The sequence below is a fragment of the Polypterus senegalus genome, chromosome 16 (assembly GCF_016835505.1).
Source record: "Polypterus senegalus isolate Bchr_013 chromosome 16, ASM1683550v1, whole genome shotgun sequence".
In the NCBI taxonomy this organism is placed as follows: domain Eukaryota; kingdom Metazoa; phylum Chordata; class Cladistia; order Polypteriformes; family Polypteridae; genus Polypterus; species Polypterus senegalus.
Window position 1 is genome coordinate 91,705,097 of NC_053169.1, and position 25,016 is coordinate 91,730,112.

The window sequence follows — 25,016 nt, forward strand, 5'->3', positions numbered from 1 at the left end:
AAGGTTCTGCCTCCACTCTGAACAGCACTTACAGTACCAGCGTACAGACCGGCCAGGATGTCCCAAAGGGCAGCTCGATCGACTGAGTCGAACGCTTTGTGAAAATCGACAAAAGCTGCAAAGAAAACAAACAATGTTGGGGAAAAATGCTGACAGTTTTTGATAAATAAAGCTGAAGCAAAGTAAAGTTAATTAAATTTAGTATTTGGTTCTGATTGGTGTTTGCTTTAATCTCATTTTCAAAATCACTTGTTAGTTCATCTTATTTTATACCTTTGAGGTCAAACTTCCAGTAATGACAACCTATATATAGATATATATATATATAGAGTAAGCCACTAGGGGGCGCACTGCCCTCGCCCCAATGGACTGAGGCGGCTCCTATTTATAAGGCACCTGGATCGACTCCAGGTGCCTAATGAGCTTCTTCTGACCACAATTCTGGGTGTGGTGGAAGCGTGACCAAATAAGGCCCTGGAAAGGTCCATGCGCCCCCTGGCAGTGGCCACGGATTCCAACAGGGTTGAGCCTCCATGTTCATAACCCGTGGCCCCACTGAAAACCAATTGGGCTGCTCTTTATCGGCTCAGGGACGTAACGGTCCCGGCAATCCTCTTTTCCCAGGTCATTCCACAGTTTGGGTATTCTGGCCAGGCAAGGGCCCCGGTCATCCGCCACCATATATAGTGTGTGTATCTATGTATAGGTATATAAAACAGAAGGCAACATATATATATACACACACATACTCCCGCTTAACTCGCCTCTGGCCATGCTGAGTGGCTTCCTGTGTGTTGTTGTCACAGTAGAGGATCGTCCAGACTGTTAAATTACAAGGGCGTAGAGCCTGCTGTTTTTAACACTACTGGCCTCTTGATATCCACAAGTCACTTAGATTGAGGGAAAATGTTGAATGCTAAATGCAGTAATTTTAGTACAAGAAATACAAACATAATTCATTACCATAAATAAATCTGGTCCAAAACAATGTAAATGAAAGTGAGCATAAATAAACAAGTACAGGCACATAAAAATTGATTAACGTAAAATTGTAAAACCCAACTACAAGAGAAAATCGACATTGTTGCAGCAGTTAACCACAACCGCCGTGAAGTGTGTCCTGCCCAAAATGTGATTTTTAGGATGGCCGGTAGGTGGCAGGTGAAATGGACATGGCTGTCCTGACGCACTTTGTAAGGGTTGGATTTTAGGGCCTTTAAAGATTTAATCTTCAGCCTACAGGCCATCCTAAAGTCACATCTTGATAATCAATTGGAATAATGGCACAGCGCCAGGGTGGCATTCTCAAATCAGTATGGATGAACAAAAGTAAACCTGAGTATTAATTCAACCAGACTGACGATCATGAGGGGTGTTCTCTGGTCACTTTGTTTTATTAGACTTCCATTTTATGCACTGTAGTTATCAGCTGTATGAGTCTTGCTAAACTTTTTAGATCTTTCAAGTCAACACAGGATGACAGCATACTGTGTGTCCAGGGTCCTGGGGTCATCCTGGTCTCGCTTTCAGGCTCTTTATTATGTAAACCTGAAGACAGTGTCCCAAATTCCCACCATAGCCCTCATATGTACACGTGACAGCTCGCCACAAACCAGAACATACAGGAGAGAAGTTTACACTTTTTTCATGTGTTATCAGTTACTTGAGATTCCTGATCTCTCCAAAACAGGAGCAAAGTGAGTGTAACAGAATAATTCTAATACAACCTGGCATCGAATGTGCTGAGACTTCAGGTGGCTCTTAATCTTAGCAAGCTGGTCAGTCTCTAATCCGGCGCGGCCGCTGGATGGACGGAATGGCGGGGACTCAGAGTTTCGTTATCAGTCTGAATTGAGGCTGCCTTGTTGAACCTCTTGGACCATTGAGACATCAAGGAGTAGAGACGATAGCGCGGCTGGTTGTTTAAGTTATATTAAAGGTTTGCTATAAATGAGTGTGTAGCATAGGGGAGGTTCTTATAACCCCAACAAGCTGATTTGAAATGGACTATCCAAACTATTTGTTGTCCTCCTGATTACAGATTGTCCGCAGTTAGTGAAGGCCTTAACGTGCTCAGTTGTGTGGGCAGAGCCGTAAAGCATAGAGAAATAACGCATCCGTAACTATAGAAACACTTGAAGTTTAACAAGAAGGAATATTTGACCATTTTTGGTTTTTGCCTTTTATTCTACGTCTGTAACGACTTTTCTCTACTCTTGTGTGGACTGTTTGCTTTAGATTTTCACTAAATGTTTTTAAAAGTAACCTTTTTTGGACTGAGAGGTTTCCCTTGGTACGCCTTTGACCCGTGCGTGATCCTGCCTTGCCTACCAGCAGCTACACCCGGTTTAGGTGTCCGGTCCTTTGGCCAGCACTGTTTAGGTGTGACTTGCGCTGCATTTTCATTTAAAAACTGTTTTTAAACATACTAGCATTTTCACATTGTTTAGGAAAGTATCCAGGCTCAGACTAAAGCAACAAAAACACGTACGACGTCGTTGTCCACTTACATTGGGCATGCAGGCAGCATAGATACTCTGCCCCATGCCAGCAATCCTTGTAGCGATGGGTAAATTATTTGCCATTTGCACGTGAATGCAGCATTCCGACTGTACAAAATGCAATTGAGATGCACACAGGTAAACAAATCAATCAGCGCCATGAAAGCAATTCCTCTATGCCCGCTGTGTTCTGTGAAGCGTGACCAGTCAAGGGATGAGACATTGTAATGAGTAGGATCCTTCACCAATCAGAGAAGGGCCACGTAAGAAGGACAAACCAATGAGAGCACAATAATGCATTTTCGAAAAAGTGTGTTTGCCCATCCGTACCACAGCGCAGTGCCAGTGTTTTCAGAAGTCTCTGTTTTTGGGGGTAGTGTGGACCAAAGGGGAAAATGGAGACCAAGTCTGTGATTTATAAATGCAAACCCACGTTTGTCCTGAAAGGTTTAGTTTATTCAGATTCTGATGTGGTATCCTCCAAGTAGGACAGACACACTTGGCAGAACAGATCCCTCTCGAGAACTTGTAATGGTTAACTAGAACTTTATCTGTTTCACTTGGCATGTGGTAAGTACAGCGAGCTTCTTCAGTTCCCCTCACTGTTAGGCTGGACACGGTCTGGTCTCACACAGTTAAAAGAAAGCAGTTTACAAATAGTAAAGTGAAAACGTAAAGCAGTGTGTAACTCCTTCAGTTCTTTTCATTCCCGAGTATATTTGGTAACGTCATTTGTCTATTTTCTGACCCCTTTATCAATTTTAGGGTCTTAGGATGAATAGCCGTGACAAATCAGGGAAAACAGAGGCCTAATGGATGTGCTTATCTGTGCAGGTACTGGAAGACAACGACTACGGGCGTGCAGTGGATTGGTGGGGCCTTGGCGTGGTCATGTATGAGATGATGTGTGGCCGACTGCCTTTCTACAATCAAGACCACGAGAAACTCTTTGAACTCATTCTAATGGAAGACATCAAATTCCCTAGGACCTTGTCTTCTGATGCAAAATCCTTACTTTCAGGACTGCTTATAAAAGACCCAAACAAAAGGTAGAGAGCTGTGTGAAGAGTGGTACCTGCTTGACGCGAGTGCAGCACTGGGATGGCTGCCACGTATGCCTCATGTGCTTTTTACCCCCAAATGTGGTGTAACATTCCCAGCAATCTGCATGCTGTTATTCAAATGAACGTACGCGGTATCCTATTAATAAGGCGAACACGAATGTGCTAATCGCTCACGTGGGGAGTTGTGTTCATAACACCATTTGTAACACACAAGCAAATTTCAGGGTATTTGCATATTGTGTTATGTAGCTGCAAATGTTTCTTTTAGGGGAACAAAACATGACAAGCTTGTCAGGATTAGAGTCTTGAGTGTCAGGCCATTATAGAACAATTATACTGCTTTAAATTGAAAAACAAATGTGAATAGAATTGACATTAAAGTTAACTAAACCAGGCATCATCCGTCCATCCATCCATTATCCAAGCCGCTATATCCTAACTACAGGGTCACGGAGGTCTGCTGGAGCCAATCCCAGCTAACACAGGGCACAAAGCAGGAAACAAACCCCGGGCAGGGCGCCAGCCCACCGCAGGGCACACACACCAAGCGCACACCAGGGACAATTTAGGATCGCCAGTGCACCTGACCTGCATGTCTTTGGACTGTGGGAGGAAACCCAGACAGACACGGAGAGGACATGGAAACTCCACACAGGGAGGACCCGGGAAGTGAACCTGGTCTCCTAACTGTGAGGCAGCAGCGCTACCCACTGCGCCACCGTGGCGCCACCATGCATCATGTGCTACTTATTTTCAGTTTTCAGGTAGTGCAGTCTTGTGTAGGCTTCTTTTAACCGTCGCAGTTTTAAAAAAAGCAACACCATATGGAGTCCCTTCCCAAAGTATAAAGACCCTTCAAGTGATCTTGTCATCCTAATGGAGAAGTTTTATTTTTTTCCCATATTTATTCATCTCTTGTCAAAATCTGCTTTTTCCAATGCAGAGTCATAGAAACCTGGAGTCAGCCGAGACAACGTTCAACATAAGACAGGAACCCAAATCCTGAACCGTCGCTCAGGCGATCACAGAGTCGCTCAAGACGACCACAGAGTCGCTCAGACGATCACAGAGTCGCTCATTCAGAGCCATCTTAGTGTCCCCCAGCTCTCCTAACCTGCACATCTTTGGAATTTCATTGTCTAAAACCACTAAATAAGCACCTTTCATCCATAATCAAACCCTTTTAGAATATTAATAAGAAAGTTAAGTCAACTTGTATTTATTAAGCACATTTAAACACACACATCCATCATCTAAAGTGTGGTACATCATAAAGTTAGTATAAAATATAAAACATAATTGTTTTCAGCACATGGTCAGCATATAAAATGTCACCACAAGCAATGCTCATCATTGCACACCAGTCAACATCTTTAAGACAGTTTATCCATATTGGAAAAAAAAAAAAACGTTAAAAAAGCACGACTGATGTTGCGGGTCCAATTTCAAAGGGTATGCTGTTCCAAAGTCCACGGGCCGTGGCAGTCAAAGCTCGGCCACCTTTACGCTTCAAGCTGTCTCGAGGTACGTAGAGCTAAAGAGACCAGAGATTTGGGTGAATGTGCCAAGCTTTGTGGTTGGAGCAGATCAGCAATATCAAAGGGTGCCGAGCCATTAAGAGCTTTAAACACCAAGAGTAAGATCTTGCACTGTGTCCTAAAGTATAACTGGAAGCCATTGCAGTGAGGCTGTGTTATATGTGCCAGTCAGCAAACCCACAGCCGCATTACAGACCAATGGCAGGCGTGACAGAGCTACTGGCTTACACCTCCATAAAGGGAATCACAGTCATCTACACCAGAAGTATTAAAACAATATTGACGGGAACAATCCATTCAGGGCCGCAATGCTTAGTAATACTATTTGTCTAATATAGTATATAGTTGAGATTTGTGGTATTTGGTCATTTATTCCACGTGCCTATACTCCTCTGCTTAATGAGAAACGTTCTAATGTTTGTGCAAAATACCATTAACTGATGTAAATACTAATAATACCCTTCATATTTTGAAACACTACCACCATGTCACCTCTCAGTCTCCATGTGCTTCAACTGAAAGGGTTCAACTCCTCCAATCTCTCCTTATAGCTCATAATTCTCCATCCCAGAATCCTCTATGTTGGTCCCCTCTAAACTTTCTCTTGCTGCTCTGCTGTTTTTCTTTGGATTAAGGAGATCAAAATAAAACACAGATGTGGCCTCACAGGCGAGTTAACCTCCCTTGAGTTGTAGTCCACACTTCATTTTCTATAACCTAACATCTGGTTGGTGAGTCCATTCCAGGTTCTACTCATGAGGTGTACTTTCACGTTCCAGACTTCCTACATGCAATACTTTACATTTACTTAACATTAAATTTCATCTGCCCACATCTGTATTCTGTCTCGGTCCCTCTGTAATGATCTGGCTGATTGTATATTTTATACTCCTAATTTGGTATCTTCTGCAAACTTCCCCAATCTCATTTTTTAACTGTTATTAAGATCATTTAATTTTAAGATACCTTTACTCCCACCTACCTTGAATTTCCACTTTAAGTTTCATTACTAACCTTTCATGTTATACGTGCACCGCCCTGATCGAATGCTTTTTTCACTTTCTCATAAAAGTCTATTGTATTCTATCCTGTCTGTAGCCATATTGACTCTACACTAATACTTCTGTTCTTGCCTTGTGAAGCATCACCTTTTCCTAATAATTAATTCCCCCATTCCAGTGAAGGGTCAAACGCAGGTCTCTCTTAACGTGAACAGACTGCTAAAGGTCTCATCCTCTTGAACTGCATACGATCATCACACTGGGCAGCAATTCCAGGCACATCTCTCTGGCTAGGCCGGCGTCAGCCGACTTTGTCGAGGTTCTTGTGGACGTCTTCTGGATAACTCGCGTTTCCTCACCATGTTCGACTCTTTAACCTCCGTTATACCATCCTTTGATATTTCTAAAGCTTCCGTATATGCTGATTTTAATACTGAGAACATTTTTGAATCAGAATTAGAAAAATTTGAATCTGCCCATTTGAATTGTTCTTTTTTTCTTTCATGATTTGTAGATTGGCTTATGGCAGCTTTATTCCTGTTTCCATGTGTCATTTTAAATGACTTCTGCATATACTGTGGGCTTCATCACCATTTTATTCTGCTAACTTTTTACTATCAACACAATATGAACTCTGTGGAAAGCTTGTACAGTCAAGAAAGCACCTCCGAATGCCTTCATTATTTTAATTTACGTAGCAAAATGAGTATTTTTAATTTAATGACTTGGAGATTGGGCTTAATTGGAAGAAAAGCGAGCTGGCAAAAAGGCAGCCTTTGTGTTTGTGTGGGATCATCAGACCACCTTTCACCAAGCTGCTAATGAAGATTTAAAGCAGCAGCAATAAAGAAAATTATATTAGAGGCATTTAATTACTGTTACAGTAGAAGATTTACAACAGCGTAAACAAGCAGCTAGCATTAGTCTGAAGCACTTTAATGACTGGCGTAAAGATCAATTTCTCGTGTGTGTACCACCTTCTTTAATCAAAAAAAAAAAAAAATTCAGAATTAGTCCAAGTAATTCTTACCTTGACTAGTCAAAGGATCACAAGCAGCGTTCACGTGACCAGGCTTCAGACGGGACGCAGACATCGACACTGGTGCAGGAGCACTAAAAAGAAATGAAACGTCACAGTGACGTTGTTCAGGATTTTAGACATAGTATACAATTCCAGTTACGTATCGTTCAGTTAAAGCTGAAGTCATTCCAATTAAATGCAGAGCTTCTCGTTTTTCTAACTTGTGATATCTAAATTTGATACGCATACACCCTGTGTGACGGTCGATTCTTTAAAACTACACCACGAATGCTCCACACTACTGACCTCACTATCAATGTTAACGTGTTAAGAGTTTTTAACCTGCTGTAGACTGACTTTGCCACATCTTGTTCACTTAAATAGACACACAGTATTTAAAATCAAATTTCAGATCTTTTAATATCCAGAAGCTAAATTGATGCTGTTGGTTTCTAACTATTTTGAGCAAAAGAGTAAAACATACAAGCGGCACGTCTACAATGCGTTATCACATATCAAACACGTTTGCTGCTTGTGGAGTCGGACTGTGCCAGCCTACCCTTTTGGTACCATTAATAAGGGAAAAACTGTGATGGCAGGCAGTCGCAAGAGATTCTGTCAAGGGCCGTATTAACAATAATTGGATAAATCGGGCTTATCTTGAGCCAGAGTATCTCATGTCATTAGCAATCCTGAAAGCTAGCACTCATAACTGACATGTACAAGAACACTCCACCCAAAGATTATGTATTTGTTAATTGACTTATTTACTTTGGTTTGGTTTATAGTAATGACAGCAGACATTATTCTCATGTTTTCATGCAGTACAGAGATAATAGAGTTTTTGTTAGAGTGGTCGTCTACTGTGACAGCAGCAAACAATATCAAAAATGTTCAAAAATAAATCTCATGTTACCCTTGTCATATAATCCACATGTCAAGTCATCCACTTGTGTGCTCACAATGTCCAAAGCACATGGATTTTTGGTAAAATGTTGTTAAATAAATACCTCTGGAAAATAAAATGAGTCCACAAACATTTACAAAGGATCGTGATTTGAATTGAAGACAGGACTCTTGGCCAATGAATGAGGAGTAGAGGTAGGTCTTCAGGAGTGATCCTTTGTGAATGGACGTCCTGTTTGTGGCCGCCTTTCATTTCTGAAGGTTTGTATTTGACCAGTTTTGCCAGTTGTGAGCATGTGACCGGATGACGTCATATTTGGATTATGTCAGATTTTTTCATGAATGTCTTTGATATTGTTTGTTGTTGTCCAGCGTTGCTCACCATAGGCTCCCATTCCACGGTAAATTTAATCTCCGTTCTCCATGAAAACATGATTAACATTTTGTCTCTGTCATCACTGCAGACCACAGGAGTCAAGAAACAAATACAAAAAATATTTTTTGGTGGAATTTTTTATTTAAACTGCACTCAAATTCAAAAATTATTTCTCTAGAAAAATCTGTACATAGATGGATACTGACAGAAATCTTGTGGTATTTAAGAGATGACAGCTTTCTGCATGAGCGAACGACTGCTGTCCTGCACTGTACAGACAATATGGAGTAAGTCCTTATTCCTCACTTGAACCGTTGTGGCTGCTTATAGCAGGTTTTCTTTTGTTTTTCTTTAATTCTAGACTTGGTGGTGGTCCAGACGATGCAAAAGAAATCATGCGACATAGCTTTTTTGCTGGAATCAACTGGCAGGATGTATACGACAAAAAGGTGGGTAGACTTGGACAAACTGCATGCCATCTGTTACAGCAGTTCCCCCAGCCCAGTATGCACAGTTTTCAAGTTTCAAGTTATCTGTGCACTGACGACACACATGACATAATATTCTTAAAGCCACTTGATCCATTTCAGGGTTACTGGATGCCAGAGCCTAACTGAAACTGGATGGGGCATCAGTGCAGTGCAGTTCTCACTCATATGAGGCACACAGAGACAATTTAGAATTACACTGACACTAACATGCATGGCTTTGGGGCTTTGGGAAGACAACTGCAGTTCTCTGGAGGAAACCCTCACATCCATGGGGAAAACTTCCAGACTTCACACACATGGCAGGGACCAGGCTCTGGATTCAAACTTGGGATCCTCCATCAGTAAGGTAGCATTACTGATTTACTCATTTATTCATCAATGGCACCACCATGCCATCCATTAATAAATACAAAACAAAGATGGCATCTCACCTTTGAAATAATAAATGCAGAAACTTCATAATGGTGCAAGTAATTGGAATCCATAAAAGTTTGGCTGACGGTGTCAAGTGAAGAGAGACCAGCCTCCCATGTAAAAGCTGTTTTTTCTTGTCATCACCTTATTAAACACCCGAGTCTATTAAAACGTAACCTTCAGTGAGTGATCTGTTAACATGCTAGTCTTAGTCTTTATCACACTGGCCATGATGCTGGAGACCAGTTGTATTTTAATTAGCACATACAAGTAAGCATTTCACTGGACTCTACGACGACCCTATAAACTTGTTAAACATCTGATTAAGTCAATGTGTGAAAATACAAATAACATAATGTACAACTAGTGGTCATCAATTTAGGTTTACTTCTCAAAGTCACCAAATGTAAGCAATGTGTCCAGAATGACCCCCTGGAACTCCTGGAAACATTGATATGCAGGCCGCCGTCATCTGCGCTGAATGTCTGTCTTTGTCAGTCTTGTCACTTTTTCTCTTTTCTTCTCTCCTCAGCTTATACCTCCATTTAAGCCTCAGGTGTCTTCAGAGACGGATACAAGGTATTTTGACGAAGAATTTACAGCACAGACTATTACAATAACTCCTCCAGAAAAATGTGAGTTAACCTTGTCAATGGGGTTTCAGAACCATAACGTGTAATATTTTTGAAGTACAGGGTATATGTGTAAGTGTTCCTCAGCATTTCTACAGCTCATTTTTCCAAACATTTCCATTCATATGAGATCATTACATCTCACTTGCAGTATCACAGTGCTCTCCGAAGTTCTGACTGCCTTGGTTCACGGCCAGAATAGATGCACACAGATTCTGTCATCACCTGTAATAGTTGACCTCTCCTAATAGTAATGCGATTGTTTCTTTATATTTCTATCAGTGAAATGAATGGCCTTAAGATTCTTTTAGCTTCTCATCAGTCATTGATCCTGATGTTCACCTGAAGTAAAATGCAATCACCACACTAGTCTGACCATTTTTCAATCTCTGCATATCATTTTTGATAGGCACTTGCCATACACGGTCTGCTTTATGACATGCGGTATATAATGCCATTCCATTCTCACCTTTATTCAAAATGCTGCTAAATTTCTTTAAAGTGAGGAAATGGCAGGTCCAGATGGCAATTAAATAAAAAATCAAAACTTTTTGTTTACTAGAGCTAATAATGCTAGCCGTGCACTCGGAAGATATAGAGGATAACTTTATACAGCAGGTTTCACTTTGTATTTTACACAAGAAGGCTAAAACAATTTAAAATACTTTTTCTACAGGCCGATATTCTTATTGAACCATGCTGTTAAGATCTGTCCAAAGCTCTAGAAAATAAATAAAGTGCTTCCCTCTACAGTTTCTCAAAATCAAGTGGAACAGTAAAAGGATTTCCAATGCTATCATATAGCTTATATATATATATATATATAGTAAGTAATCAGATGGAGTGATTTATTCACAGCATTGAGCAATTTGGATTTGAACGTAATGTTATGTGCTTAAATTAAACTATTATACCTCAGCACAGAAGCTTCAGTTTGTGTAAACACTGTCACAAACACTTATGTTTTTGCTCTGGGATGTCGAACCACACACGCTGTCTTTTGTTGCCAATTTTACTTAAGAACACCATCAAGTCCAAAGTCATTTATTTCTGTAGCTATGGTGAATTGTAAGGGAAAGACTTGAAGGAAATGTGTCTTTTTATACCGATGTTATTGGACATTAGATCACTGATTCATACTCCTTCCATGCGTACGTACTAAATATACTCCAGGAGCTCTGTAGAGTCTCATAGTTCAAGATGAGTCTGAGTAAGTTCCTGTGCATAGCCGGGGACATCAACTTAAATTTGATCTAATTTTTGCCCCTATCACAACATTTCATAATACATTAACTTAAAGATCTATTGAAATTTAATTTTAAGAACCTGCTGGAAAGTATTGAACAAGACATCATTGGCTGGTCAGGTCTCCTATTACTTCAAATTGAATCTTCCGATGGGCACAGGACAAGATACAATACAATAAAATTATGTTTTTTGTATATAGCCCAAAATCACACAAGAAGTGTCGCAATGGGCTTTAACAGCCCCTGCCTTTTGACAGCCCCTCAGCCTTGACTCTCTAAGAAGACAAGAAAAAACTCCCAAAAGAAAAAAAAAAAACACTTTTAGGGAAAAAATGGAAGAAACCTTGAAAAAGGCAGTTTAAAGAGAGACCCCTTTCCAGGTAGATTGGGAGTGCGGTGGGGGGTCAGTACAATACAATACACAGAACAGAACAAATCTTCAATACAGTATAAAAATAAAAAATTTTAGAAGTACGGAGTAGAATTTAACAGTAGATGATATCACTTAATATGATTTGGATTTGTTTAGAGTCCTAGGGCCTTACGTATAATGCTGTGCGTAGAATTCGCACTATAATATGACGTAAGCACAAAAAATTCCAGATGTAGGAATCTGTGTGTTCGCCAACTTCCACGTTCTTCTGCTCCATAAATCCCAGTCAGCGTGAAAAGTAACGCTCGTGCAAGTGTCTTCTGTCCCGCCCCAACTCCTCCCAGAATTATGCCTCTTTGAATATGCAAATCAATATAAATAGCCCTTAAGCTCAGTATTCTGTGAAAAGACAATGGGAAAAGCACGAGGGAAAATAGAAGAATTTCAGTGAATACCAAGTGGAGGCAAAGGAAAAACGTACTATTTGTTGGTTTAAACAGTGGAATAAACAAGAAAAGGAAGTTAATCTAGTGACAGAGTGTCGGAGAAACTCGACAGCTCAAGTTCACAAAGTCGCACAGTGCTCGAAATAAAAAAGAAGTTGTCAGATATCAAAGTCGCCGTTAAAAGACGAGTCGTAGCCCACCGTCTGAGTGTCATATAAAAGCTTGTTAGGGTGCAGAGAAAAAAAAATAGGCACACAGTGGGGGGAAAAAAGCAAAAAATGTCAACTTTAATCGCAAACTTTCCACTTTAATCACATAGTTTATTTTGTCATTAAAGTAAAACATCATAAACTTCATCATAAAATTGTTTCATTTACCAGTTTCTTAATCCCATCGTAACTAAAGTAGCACGTTAAATGCTTTGTTTTGTATTTGATCTTCTATGTGCTCTGTGTGTGTGAATCACTACGTGCTTTCTCTTCCTCCGACTGGACTCAGAATCCATTACATTCATGATATTACAGCTCTCTGAATAACTAAAATACTGAGATGTATATGTAATATCATTTTGATGATGACAGGAGTTAAAGCTTGTTATTAAACATGGGAACACGGTGGCACAGTGATTGTTCATGTCTCAGATGCTTGCTGCGCCATGCGTGACCTTCAATGAAATGCTTTAGTACAGCAGTCCTGTCTCTCTCAAACGTACTAACCTCCAATTCCTGTCCTTACTTTTCTTTCTCCAAATACCCAATCGCCACACAATCAGCTCTGTAATAGACGTTAAGCCATCTGTAAGCTTAAAACGCCAATTCTTCAAAACTTTTAAGGAACATCGAAATATCTTCGTAGTACGTGTTTAATTATTCTACCCATCTATCCTTCCAGTGTCATGCCAGTCCCAGTAAGAATACAGCGCGAGGCAGGAACAATCTGTGAACGAAGCGCAAGCTAATAGCTAGCGCTGTGGCACCGTGTCCTGGCATGTTTAATTATTGACAATATAGATTATTTAAATGAAATTAAAGTTTATCTGTATAATATAATAAACATATTTTGCTGCATTTCACCTTAAAAATGATATTGTCATCATATGTAAATGCGCACTTTATAAAGTGGCTCAGGTTGTGCGATATTATAACTGTAGTGCAAGTTTACAGTGAGGTAATTCTACTTATAAGTACAAACAGTTCTACAAGGTGCAATTGATTGAGTGCGTTTATAGTTCTTGGGATGAAACTGTTTCTGAACCGCGAGGTCCGTACAGGAAATGCTTTGAAACGTTTGGCATGTGAAAGCACTTCAATAGACAGCATGGCTGAGGCAGCGTGTGCTTGATGCTGTATCCCGATAATTCTCTTTCTCAGCTGCTGTTGATCTGTGATTCACACTCAGATACAGTGATATAAATACTCTGAGTGGTGCAGTGAGAGTAATATGGAAAAAGATGATCTGATGTGGCAACCTCTAACAGGAGCAGCTGAAAGAAGAAGAAGGTGCACTGAGAGTAACAACGCTAAAGCAGCTATGATATTTGGAATAGTTTGACCATTCCGTGGACCATTATATTGTTACTAGTTAATTACAATCAGATGCATTAAACTAATAAACAATATGCGGTTAATTTCAGTGTATTTATAAAGCCACATCAGGGATGTTGATCTAAAAAACAAAGGATAACCACACAGGAACAGTAGCACTGCTTTGACGCTGGGTGCCGCCAGTCTGCAAAACCGAGTGCAGAACTTGCGTATGACAGGGTATGAGGTACCGTGGAAATGTGCGTGGCTTTATGCCAAGTGTAGGTTTTATACATCGCGATTTGAACGTGGAAATGTTCTTACACAACATTTCTGTGCGTACACACCATTTATACACGAGGCCCCAGAAGACCTCAGCCATCAAGCTGCCTTCCCATTTGGCCATTCCACAACTGAAATAGCGCTGGGCCAGCCAATCCGATGAAAGGACCCCTCTTTCCCACGATTCCTGCGATCCTCCATCAGAGATGACTTTACCTTAGGCAGGCAAAACAACTTGGCAGCTGGGCCGTGGACACCAAGTGCCACATTTGAGTACCAAGAAAAGAAACGGAATAGGTGAGGGTTAGTATCAAATTATAACTATCATGTCACTTCTGTTTTAGTGCTAATGACTAACAACAGAGATGGAGTCTGTACAGTTCATCAGCAGCTCTAGTCAGGGTGTGCTAAACTGAAGTAGCGAGTCTTCAGCCGGATTTGAAAGCTGAGACCGAAGTAGCATCTCTTATAGAAGCAGGCAGACCATTCCACAGTTTAGGGGCCCTGTAACTAAAAGCTCGACCTCCTACTGTTACTTTATTAATCCTTGGAATCATAAGCAGACCGGCATCTTGAGATCTTAATGTGCGCTCTGGTTTGTAAGTCATGATAAGTTCAGACAAGTAAGCCGGACCTCGGCCATTTAATGCTTTATATGTTAAAAGGAGGATTTTGAAATCTGCCCTAAACCTAACCGGGAGCCAGTGTAAGGATTTAAGAACTGGAGTTATGTGTTCATATTTTCTTGTTCTTGTAATAATTCTTGCAGCAGCATTTTGGATTAACTGGAGGCTTTATAAAGAACAGTTTGAACAGCCAGCGAACACAGCATTGCAGCAGTCAATCTTACTAGAGATAAATGCATTAATTAATTTCTCACAATCCTGTTTATTTAGAAAGTGCCTTAATTTCCCAACATTTTTAAGATGGAAGAAACATGATTTGGACAACTTTGTAATATGCACTTTAAATGATATGCTAGAGTCAAAGAGAACTCCTAGATTGTGGGCTGATTCAGTAAAATTAATTGGGAGTCAAATGATGACAGAATATTGTTGTGATCAACGTCATTCCCTCCAACAATTAACATCTCTGTTTTATTGGTATTTAATAAAGTTAAAGTAGTTCTCATCCATCTACTCCTTTAATTCACTTAACACAACTAATTAAATACAACATCAGAGAAACTTCATTTGATCTAAATGGAAGGTATAACTGAGCGTCATCTGCATACGAGTACAAATTAACAAAATGTTTCCTAATGAGAGCTCCCAGTGGAAGCATGTAAAGTGAAAACAGTACAGGTCCGAGTACTGAGCCCTGCGGGACGCCATATCTCACTTGTGTGTAAAATGATGGAGTCCTGTCAGCATATTTCTGTACATATTGGAATTGATTTGATAAATAAGAACTAAACCAAGCAAGCACGTTAAGGCCAACGTCATTTTGTAGCCTGTGCAGTAAAATAGAATGGTCAATGGTGTCAAATGCTGCGTAACATGGAGTAAGAAGATGTCTTTCTGGATCTGAATAAGACATAACATCAGGCATGTAATTCATTAATTGTTATGTGTTGCAAAAAGCAGTGCAAATTGTTTAAAAAAATAATTGTTTCCTAAACGTTCAATTCCATGATGGCGATGCCCTCCATCACTCAGTGGACATTTGTAACAGCCGACTACATCTACAATATAACAGACTCTCTTATCGTAATCATATTGCTGAACGATTTGGCTTTTGTAGGTTACAACGAGATTTCTCCATTCTGTTTGCGGTTTACCACTCATCACTATTGAATTTTGTTATACAGATTTTTAGGCTAAAATTCAAAAATATCTAAAAACAAGTTAACCAAACCAAAACACACTTGGCTCCTTTTGTCTTTAGGCGTTATTGAAGGTTTGAAAACACTTCTGATGTTTAGCATTTTATGGCCAAATTTTTATTCTGTGTACATCAACAAAAGACATCCGTGAGTCAGGGACTAGAGTTGGATTAAAGATGTCTGTCTTAGCTCTCTCTCAGTCTTCTATATTGTATGTAGATACACGGCCTGAAATTGATTGTTGCATAGACCACCACGTGAAAATGTTAGGATTTTAGGAAGAACGTTTTGTTTTCACCTGATTTCATCAGCTTTCTATTGACTCTTTATGATCTGTAACAGTCGGCTACCCCTGTGTTTTGTGAAAAAATTAAACATGGCACGCATTAATGTCATTTTTCGTATCCTATCAGAAGCCATATTCTGTTTTCATTTTTGGTTTATTTGTAGTAATTGTATTGTCACTTGTACAGAGTACTCTGAACTGATTTGTAATTCTATGTCCAGCCAACATGCAACACGTGGTCAGTCACATTTGCCATGATAAGTAGGAACATAACTGAAAAGCTTAACGTCATTGTATTCAGTAAATGAATCACCACAACTCTAAGGTGACATATTATGTAATATAAGTGGCAGTAAATTTGCAGATTTTTTCTATGTGCCAGGACCTTTATTTGGCAGGGTCACCACATCGCTCTGGATACTCACCTGCATGTTTGTGTTCCTTTCCAGTTGACGAAGATGGGATGGACTGCATGGATAATGAGCGACGGCCGCACTTCCCTCAGTTCTCGTACTCTGCCAGTGGACGGGAGTAAGAGCCACCTGCAACTGGACTGCTTCTCTGCCATGGCTGGTAGTCATGGGAAACTGGTCTTCAGCATCAAGCACCAGATCCTAGCTCTCTCTGAGGTTACCACCTAGTTAGGGTTTCTGGGTGTTGTGTTTTTTTTTTTTTTTGTTTCCAATGACAGAAAGGTCTCTGGAGAGGAAGGTTCTTTTTGCTGGACGTGGTCAGATGCAATTAGAATTTTTTTTTCTTTTTTTATATTGTTCATTATTTACCCTGGAATCCTAGCAGGGAAGAACGTCGACAATATAAACCATTACTTGCGCATATGCTGTCATTTATTAGAACTTTTGAATATGAAAGGAAAGGGGACTTTTTTTTTTTTTTTTTGTAATTTATTTATTATTTTTACTGATGGCTCATTTTAAAAGCACCACCAAGAATAATTGGGTTTGCCATCCGGAAACCAGAGCTCCTTTTGCTGCCGAGGGACACAAGGCACACTTTGGAATAAAAGACACAACAGAAGATGAAAATTTAGGATGTTTAGGACTTTTTTTCCCCTCCCCTCCCTGGTATGACTGAAATGAAGCCGAAATGTCCTTCTCTGGTGATGTACATATGCAATGCTTTTTGTTAGACATATCACTGCTAGAAGCAATTCTGTGTATGTATTATTAACAAGAATCTACGGACGAAACAAGAGTGTCAGATTAAATCGTGTGTGGGCGCAAACTCCTTGACCGGACTGTGGTCAAAAGTGAAGGCGGAGGTCGAGAAACTCCTTTGGCAGCCTGCTACTCCCAAAAAGCGCAATCGTGTTACGGTGGAGTGGATCGGGATGGAGGGTGTTTTGAGTTCTAACAATCCAGAGATTTTACAAGTAAAAAGGGGAGAAACGTCACGTATGCATTTGCACCTGAGCGTCTGTCTGTCTGTCTGTCTGTCTGTATGCGAGCATATGTGTTTGTGTTTTCTGAGTTAGGCTTGCTTATTTTTTTATTATTGTATTTTATGGAGGAAAAAATGTGTAACTGTCCACCAGTGTTCCAGTCTGGAATACCTCTGATGGCTGACGAATGTAGACAGGCAAACTGCTTTTTTTTTTTTATTTTTATTTTTTTTAATTATCAGAGTGTGGGGTACACGGCCTACATTTACATCAGTCTTTACCACATTAGTATTTATTTTTAACATTAAATATGTTGTTTTGTATGCATTGTTTTGAAACGCTTTTTTCTACTGTTGCTTTTTTTTTAATGAGACTCTTAAAGCAATGAGACTTGGCACAACATTAATGCACTTATTTTTATTTTTTTTTGTTTGTTATTTTATTTGATTTTTTTTTTTTTTTAAATAATGTAAGGACTGCACAAGCTGGAAATCCAAAAACAAAAATCCTACCAATCATTTGTGATTCTTCTTCACATTATGGGGTTGATTGACAGGACGGCATATGAAGTGTTTCAGTAATACGAGTGAGTTAAACTGTGAAAACCTTTTTTTTTTTTTTTTTTTCTTTTTTTGTGGCTAGCTTTTTTTTTTTTCTTAATCGTCATTTATGTGGGGCGCAGGTCAAAGTTCAAAGAAAAAGTTGGATACCGGCGTCAGTTGTGGATGGGGTTCCACATGTAATTCTGCAAATATTTACTGTATGTTTCGATCGTCAACCTGATGAAATCTGGAGCTGGCGTCACTTGTTTATTCATCTTTATATTTGTTAGTCCAACTCGGATGAAGTTTCAGTTCCTGCCCAAATGTAAGGCTGAGGTTTGCCTGTCTTTATTTGAGGTTGGATTGATTGATGACCAAAATGAGAACAGTAATCGTCTTCTAAGTGAGCATATTAAACTAAAGCTCCATAGCGATACTAGCTCTCTGACCTCCAGGTGGCCACTTGTGTACTAGAAGATCACGCAAATCGATAGTCAAAGGGCTGTGACTCGCAATCCCATAACCACTAATAGGAATAGCAAACCAAAGCAAAGTTATTAAAGAGGAAGCCTCACTTCTACTTCCGAGTGGAAATTCAAATTGGATCGCTCTTGATCTGTAATGGAGAATGTCAGTGAAGACCTGGTCCTTTCTTTCTTCTTTCGTGTTAGCCATTATATGGTTATGTTTTTTTATGTTAACTTTTAATTGTTAAGTTGACACTGTACAAGATTTTCTAGTCTGCTATGAGCGTTTCACACATCATTCTCAGCCAATGGGCCATGTTAACAGTTAGCAGGATCAATTCATGATTTTTGATGTATCCTATGCAGAAGAATCTTCTAAGAATAATGAAGTGAAAATACAAGGAAGACATCATATTTATCTGTGCGTGCGTGCGTGTGTGTGGTAAATGGTACGAAACGGCAAACTTTCAAAGCTTTCTCGATTTGGACCCGATTAATATATGTACTGTAGTGAATATCACTTAAATGTAAAGCAAGTGGTCACGTTGGATATCAGCTGAAAATAGGCAGTTTATTTTTTGAAGGTGCTATAAGGAGGAGAGAAGATACTCTGAAGTAGGGAGGAATTCAGAATGTTCTTGGCAAGTGGAAGGAGCATTGAATTGGTGAGGCCAGTCTTTTAACAAGCAGCAGCAGCACACGTTTCAAAGACATGCTGGGCACATCCAGCCTGCTGCAGTCTTGTGTGGGTTAAACTGTCCAATCCCATTATTTCTTACCTCTGTGGGAAGGTGGAGAGGAATGGATGTGTTAAGTAGAAGACTTGGGCGAAGTTGACTGAAGGTACCGTCTGTAGATGTGTATGGTGAAGGAGTTTGAAGTACTAGAGGCTGATTTCATCTTTGAACTTAGCAGTCTGGACAAGTGTGCCACTGTCGAGATTGTTGCACTGTAGTTGCCCCCTTTGCTTAACATCTCAAGGCCCAGCTCCACCATGCTGTATGGTTTGTGCACACGTCGCGCAGCTCTACACATCCCCTCCATTCTTTATCTTAAAACAATTTGAATCTCTAGATCCTGTGAAGCAGGGTGGCTTGTCTTCTAAAAAGGCTGCCCAAGTTCGACTTTCAGAAGGTCTCGAGCGCTACAGTTTGACAAGCTGCTTGCTGGAGTGTGTCCGTGTGGCAGAGCAGGAGGATGAATCACCCATTTTAGAACACGTGACAAACCATACAAAAGTCGGAGCTGCTTTCACTACCCACCCACGCTTGTGTGAACTTGAAATGTGAAGCACCGCAGCGGAGAGATTCTGTGCTTCTCTTTGGATGTTGGTCTGTTTCTTACACACACGATTAGTATACTGGAGAGAAAAGACAAACTGGCAGCAGTGAGGAGGTTTACAGTATTGTGTTTAATTTGATGTCCGTTAGTGAGCGGAGTTGTGAAAAGCACAGGAGTGAGAGACTGACTCGCGGAAACAGTGAGGCACCCATCTCGCCAAGCGGGGGCCTGTGGATTAGATGAGGCCCCTTGCCATCCTGACTGCCGCACCTGCACTTTACAAGGACACAGCTGGCAGGCCTGGAGCAGAGAGCAGCATTTTATGGCAAGTGCCGGCTGACACCTTTTGTTGTGTTTGCAGCACTGAAGTGGCTGTCCGCTGTAAGTTTCAGCGCTTACTCCAGACGTATTCTTTAGCCAGCATGCGTTTTGTTGTTGTTCTTTTTTTTTTTGTGTTTACTGCAAAATCGACTTGAGTTCATTCAAAGGGAGGCACCCAACATGCTTGTACCCTCCACTGGGCCCAGTACTTTAAATGGTGAGAGGGATGCCGATGAACTGCCTCGTCACTTGTCACATAAGACTGAGTACTCTTGCGTGTTTTTATCTTTTCAAACCAAAGCTTTTCATGGCATCGGCGACCTTTATATTAGACATTCCACCTGGCAGGCTCTACTCACTTTCATTTACTCTCTTCCTCTGGTTGTAACCCATCTGGGGGGTTGGAAATCAAAAAGCTGCTAATCTGCTAAACTTCTTGGGTTGGCTGAGTGTCCAGAAGCGGAAAAGGAGGATGATGGTGCTAAAACGGGTTCCTCTTTCCAACATTGATATTCTGGCTATCAAATATAGCCGCCTTGGCGTCCATTATCATTAGAATTATGTGTGACGCCCTTATGTTTAAATTCATGGAGGAAACTGTCTGCTTTAGAGCCTCTGAGCCCGCACTGCACTACTTGAAATTTAGACATGAATTATTTTAACTTTACAGACGACATTTAGGTTTTACGTGAAAGCAGTCTGAGCCCTGACAGTCGGTGCTACGACGCGCTCCTGAGAAACTCCTGCTGTCTCAATGCTTGGTGTTGTCCTTCTCCGCCGCCTTCTCTTTGTAATATCCAGCAGGTTTTTAGGGACTGGAACAGAAGAGTCTTTCATACAGATGGGCGCACCGTAGAAAGGTGTAAAGGGAAAGCAGGACTTGGTGTGGCAGAAAGTGGAGAGCGGGGACTCACACTTACTTGGTATATATATACACCATATATATATATATATATTTTTTTTTCTTTTGCTGTTTACTTACATATATATATATATAAATTTCTTTTTTTTCCCACTCATCTCGCAAATTGTCCCAAGTTTGCACTTTCTCGCATGTCTCTCTGCTTGCTGGCAGCTGTTCCACGTAACCTGCTGTCTTCCAGAAATAACCACGCTGATGTTTGCACAAAAGACCTGTTCGGTTTTGTTGTTTTCCCTTCTTCACAGGGTTCTCAAAAAAGAAATCATGATGACTACCTGAACAATACTGTACAGAACGATACTGTCGATAACAAAATAATAATAATAATAATAATAAAAGAGCACGAACACTTCCTGAAAGCTTTAATTGTAATCAGAATTTCCAAGCCGAGGATCCAGCTTGTGGCAGCCTTGCCTGAGTGAGTGTGCCCTCTGAGGGGAAGCAGTGCAGAATTATGAGATAGGTAGTTTAGGTTTTTGTTTAATATTGTAAAGTATATTTTTATTACTGTAACTGCATTGAGTTACGTTTCCAGCAGATGCATCTGAGATTTGTACTTTCCAGTTTTCCGACACAGACGTGGACATTCCTTTCCAGCGAAGGAGGGCCTCTTGCGCTGTTTGCCATTTTCCACTTTGTTTGCAGGTTTTCTGGGGCAGACCATTCCAAGCGGAGGTTGGAGGGCCGTGCACTTTCACACCTTGGCCAAGTGACAATGTGAGGTCTTTCCTTACTAACTGCAGGGTCTATATATATAATATATATATATATTTTACACCTCAGTGTACACACTTTGCTGCTACTGTTTGTAATGTCTACAACAGATTTTCTTGTTATCTTGCTCCTTGGTAGTGTATTATGAACGAGCATGAATTGTAAAGTATTTATTTAAAGAAACAGAAAAAAAGAAACAAACAGAACTTTTAAAAAAGAAAAAGAAAAAAAAGAAACTTGTAATTAATTTTACGTCCATGTAGCTTTAGACTTTGTGACATTTCTTGACCTTGCTAGCTCTGTCATTAGATCCATGTTAAGATCAAGTCCTACCGTTAAAACGATTTGAAGCAGAAGGGACTAACAAGCGAAGGAATAATGTATTACTGTCAGTCATATAAAAAAAATTGCTTAAGTATATGACCCACAAAGATGTGGAAATAATCTGCAAGAAAAACTGTTTTTGTACACTGTACATCCTTAGTATTTTTACACGTAAATGTATAGGGATGCACATTATTTTCCTTCTTACAGACTGCTGAAATAAAGCACTATGTCAATCTGCTAACGCCTCGTGTAGTGTGATTGCTGCTTCTGCCTCCCTATGACCTGAAACCAAAGTAGAGTGCTCAGAAATCACAGAAAGGGCAAGACGACTGCAGGCAACTCACCTTCTCGTTTACCATCTTGGGTGGCTTTAGAAGAGCCTTGTGGATGTCACACAATGGGAACAACCCAAGACCTGCTGGACAAGACAAGGATGTAAGTAACGGAGTCTCAGAAATGCATTGTGTTATATCAGATTTGTTGTTACAATGCTGTACATTAAAACAGCCAGAAAGTAATGGGGGTGATGAGGATGTAGATAGCTAGCAAAGGCCTGTGGACAGTGAAGAGACGAGCACTTGGCAAGTGTTACCAGTCTGGTTGTAAGCTGTCTGACTTGCTTTTCCTACCATTTTTAGTTTAGCAACTGGCCAACTTTCACGTATGATCCACTTTAACTGGTCAGAATTAGAGCAACATTTTCCAACTACTCCTGCGGTCCTCCCAGTCCATTTTACAGAGATACATGCTAGTCATGTCCTGGATCTGCCCCTCTGTCTTATCTGATTGGGCTATGTCTTGTACAACTCCATGGGAGGCACTCGGAAACATCATAATACCTATATGCCTAAATCACTTCAGTAGGTTCTTCTTGACCAGGCTCTCCTGTATTTGTTGCTCTGTCCACGAACTTACCTCCTACTTTACCACCACAGTCTGGTACAGTCTCTTAAAAATTGCAGTGGCTGCACTGGTTCTTTGCTCGGCCTCAACCTCACCCGTTACCTGTATGGTACAAGTAGTGTTGCATGGTACACCAATACTGAGCTCAAGCGCGTGCAGAAGGAACTCCGAGTCCAGCTCAGGGCGACGAAAGAGCAGTACAGGAGAAAGCTGGAGAAGAAGTTGCAGAATAACAGCATGAAGGAAGTGTAGGATGGGATGAAGATCATCACTGGCTGTAGCTCAAAGCGAGGTGACACCATCGAGAGAGATGTGGAGAGAGCAAACCAAATGAACTTCTTTGATAGGTTTGACCACCCTAACCCACTCTCACCTCAGAGTACTGCATCCTCCAACCATCCTTCTGCTGATATCAGTATAGGTGAGACATCCCCACCCACAATTACAGCAGCACAGGTGAGCAGAGAGCTGAGAAGATTTCGTGCCAGCAAAGCAGCGGGTCCAGATGGTGTATCGCCACAACTGCTGAAGGCCTGTGCGTTGGAACTGGGGAGTCCTCTACAGCGCATCTTCAACCTGAGCCTGGAACAGGGAAGAGTCCCACGGCTTTGGGACTGGGGTCATACAAGATTTTTTCCAAAGTTTCACATCCTAGTGAGCTGAATGACTTCCGGCCTGTTGCTCTGATGTCACATGTGATGAAGACCATGGAGCGGCTGCTGCTTCACCACATGAGGCCACAGGTCCACCACTTGGACAGAGGCAGTGGTGCTGTTAGAATTATGTTTCTGGACTTCTCTAGCGCCTTCAACACCATCCGACCTCTGCTCCTTAGGGACAAGCTGACTGAGATGGGAGTAGACTCACACCTGGTGGCATGGATTGTGGACTATCTTACAGACAGACCTCAATATGTGTGACTTGGGAACTGCAGGTCTGACATTGTGGTCAGCAGCACAGGAGCACCACAGGGGACTGTACTTTCTCCGATCCTGTTCAGCCAACATACGTTGGACTTCCAATACAACTCAGAGTCCTGCCACGTGCAAAAATTCACTGATGACACTGCTATGGTGGGCTGCATCAGGAGTGGGCAGGAGGAGGACTATAGGAACCTAATCAAGGATTTTGTTAAATGATGCGACTCAAACCACTTACACCTTAACACCAGCAAGACCAAGGAACTGGTGGTGGATTTTAGGAGGCCCAAGCCCCTCATGGACCCCGTGATCATCAGAGGTGACTGTGCAGAGGGTACAGACCTATAAATACCTGGGAGTGCAGCTGGATGACAAATTGGACTGGACTGCCAATACTGATGCTCTATGTAAGAAAGGTCAGAGCCGACTATACTTTCTGAGAAGGTTGGCATCCTTCAACATCTGCAATAAGATGCTGCAGATGTTCTACCAGACGGTTGTGGTAAGCGCCCTCTTCTACGCGGTGGTGTGCTGGAGAGGCAGCATAAAGAAGAAGGACGCCTCATGCCTGGACAAACTGGTGAGGAAGGCAGACTCTATTGTAGGCACGGAGCTGGACAGTTTGACATCTGTGGCAGAGCGACTGGCGCTGAGCAGACTCCTGTCAGTCATAGAGAATCCACTGCATCGACTGAACAGGATCATCTCCAGACAGAGGAGTAGCTTCAGCGACAGACTGCTGTCACCGTCCTGCTACACTGACCTACTGAGGAGACCCCACACTATGCGACTCTTCAATTCCACTCCAGGGAGTAAATGCTAACATTACTCAAAGTTATTGTCTGTTGTTACATGCATTTTTATTACTCTTTAATTTAATATTGTTTTTGAATTTCCACTTAGGATTAATAAAGTATTTATCTATCTACTGCTGAAAACCTACTGAACTACCTCATTTTAAAAACGGTACCATGCCAGAAGTATGTTAATTTTCTATCCGGTATTCATTTCTGTGTTGTTTTGGTTCCTGCATTGAGGTGCCAAATTTTGGTATTGATCCACTGTTAGGCACACAGCCACTCTTTTCCAGGAGTGAATCTTGACCTCTGATTTGGAGGGGTCATCCTGACCACAGATGCCACAGGTACATAATTCTGAGCTCCAAAAAGCACACGTAAATGGGACTGGTAAACATTTGTAATCCCTTAGAATAGTTTTGTCAATTGCGCTTTGTGAATCTGAAGGTCTCCATTCCAGTAACCCGTCAGAGACTTTCCCAGGGGGCTGACTAGTG

General features: G+C 41.0%; 1 protein-coding gene across 1 annotated transcript in view; it reads left to right on the plus strand.

Annotated features, from left to right (window-relative positions):
- akt3a (v-akt murine thymoma viral oncogene homolog 3a) overlaps positions 1–16,581 on the plus strand; it is a 400,245-nt gene extending 383,664 nt beyond the window's left edge. The window contains exons 11-14 of the mRNA XM_039738729.1: positions 3,336–3,550; positions 8,769–8,856; positions 9,845–9,947; positions 16,376–16,581. Of these exons, the coding sequence (XP_039594663.1) occupies positions 3,336–3,550; positions 8,769–8,856; positions 9,845–9,947; positions 16,376–16,461 (492 nt within the window). The 3' untranslated portion in view covers positions 16,462–16,581. The remainder of the gene's footprint in view (positions 1–3,335; positions 3,551–8,768; positions 8,857–9,844; positions 9,948–16,375) is intronic.
- The last annotated feature ends 8,435 nt before the right edge of the window (positions 16,582–25,016 follow it).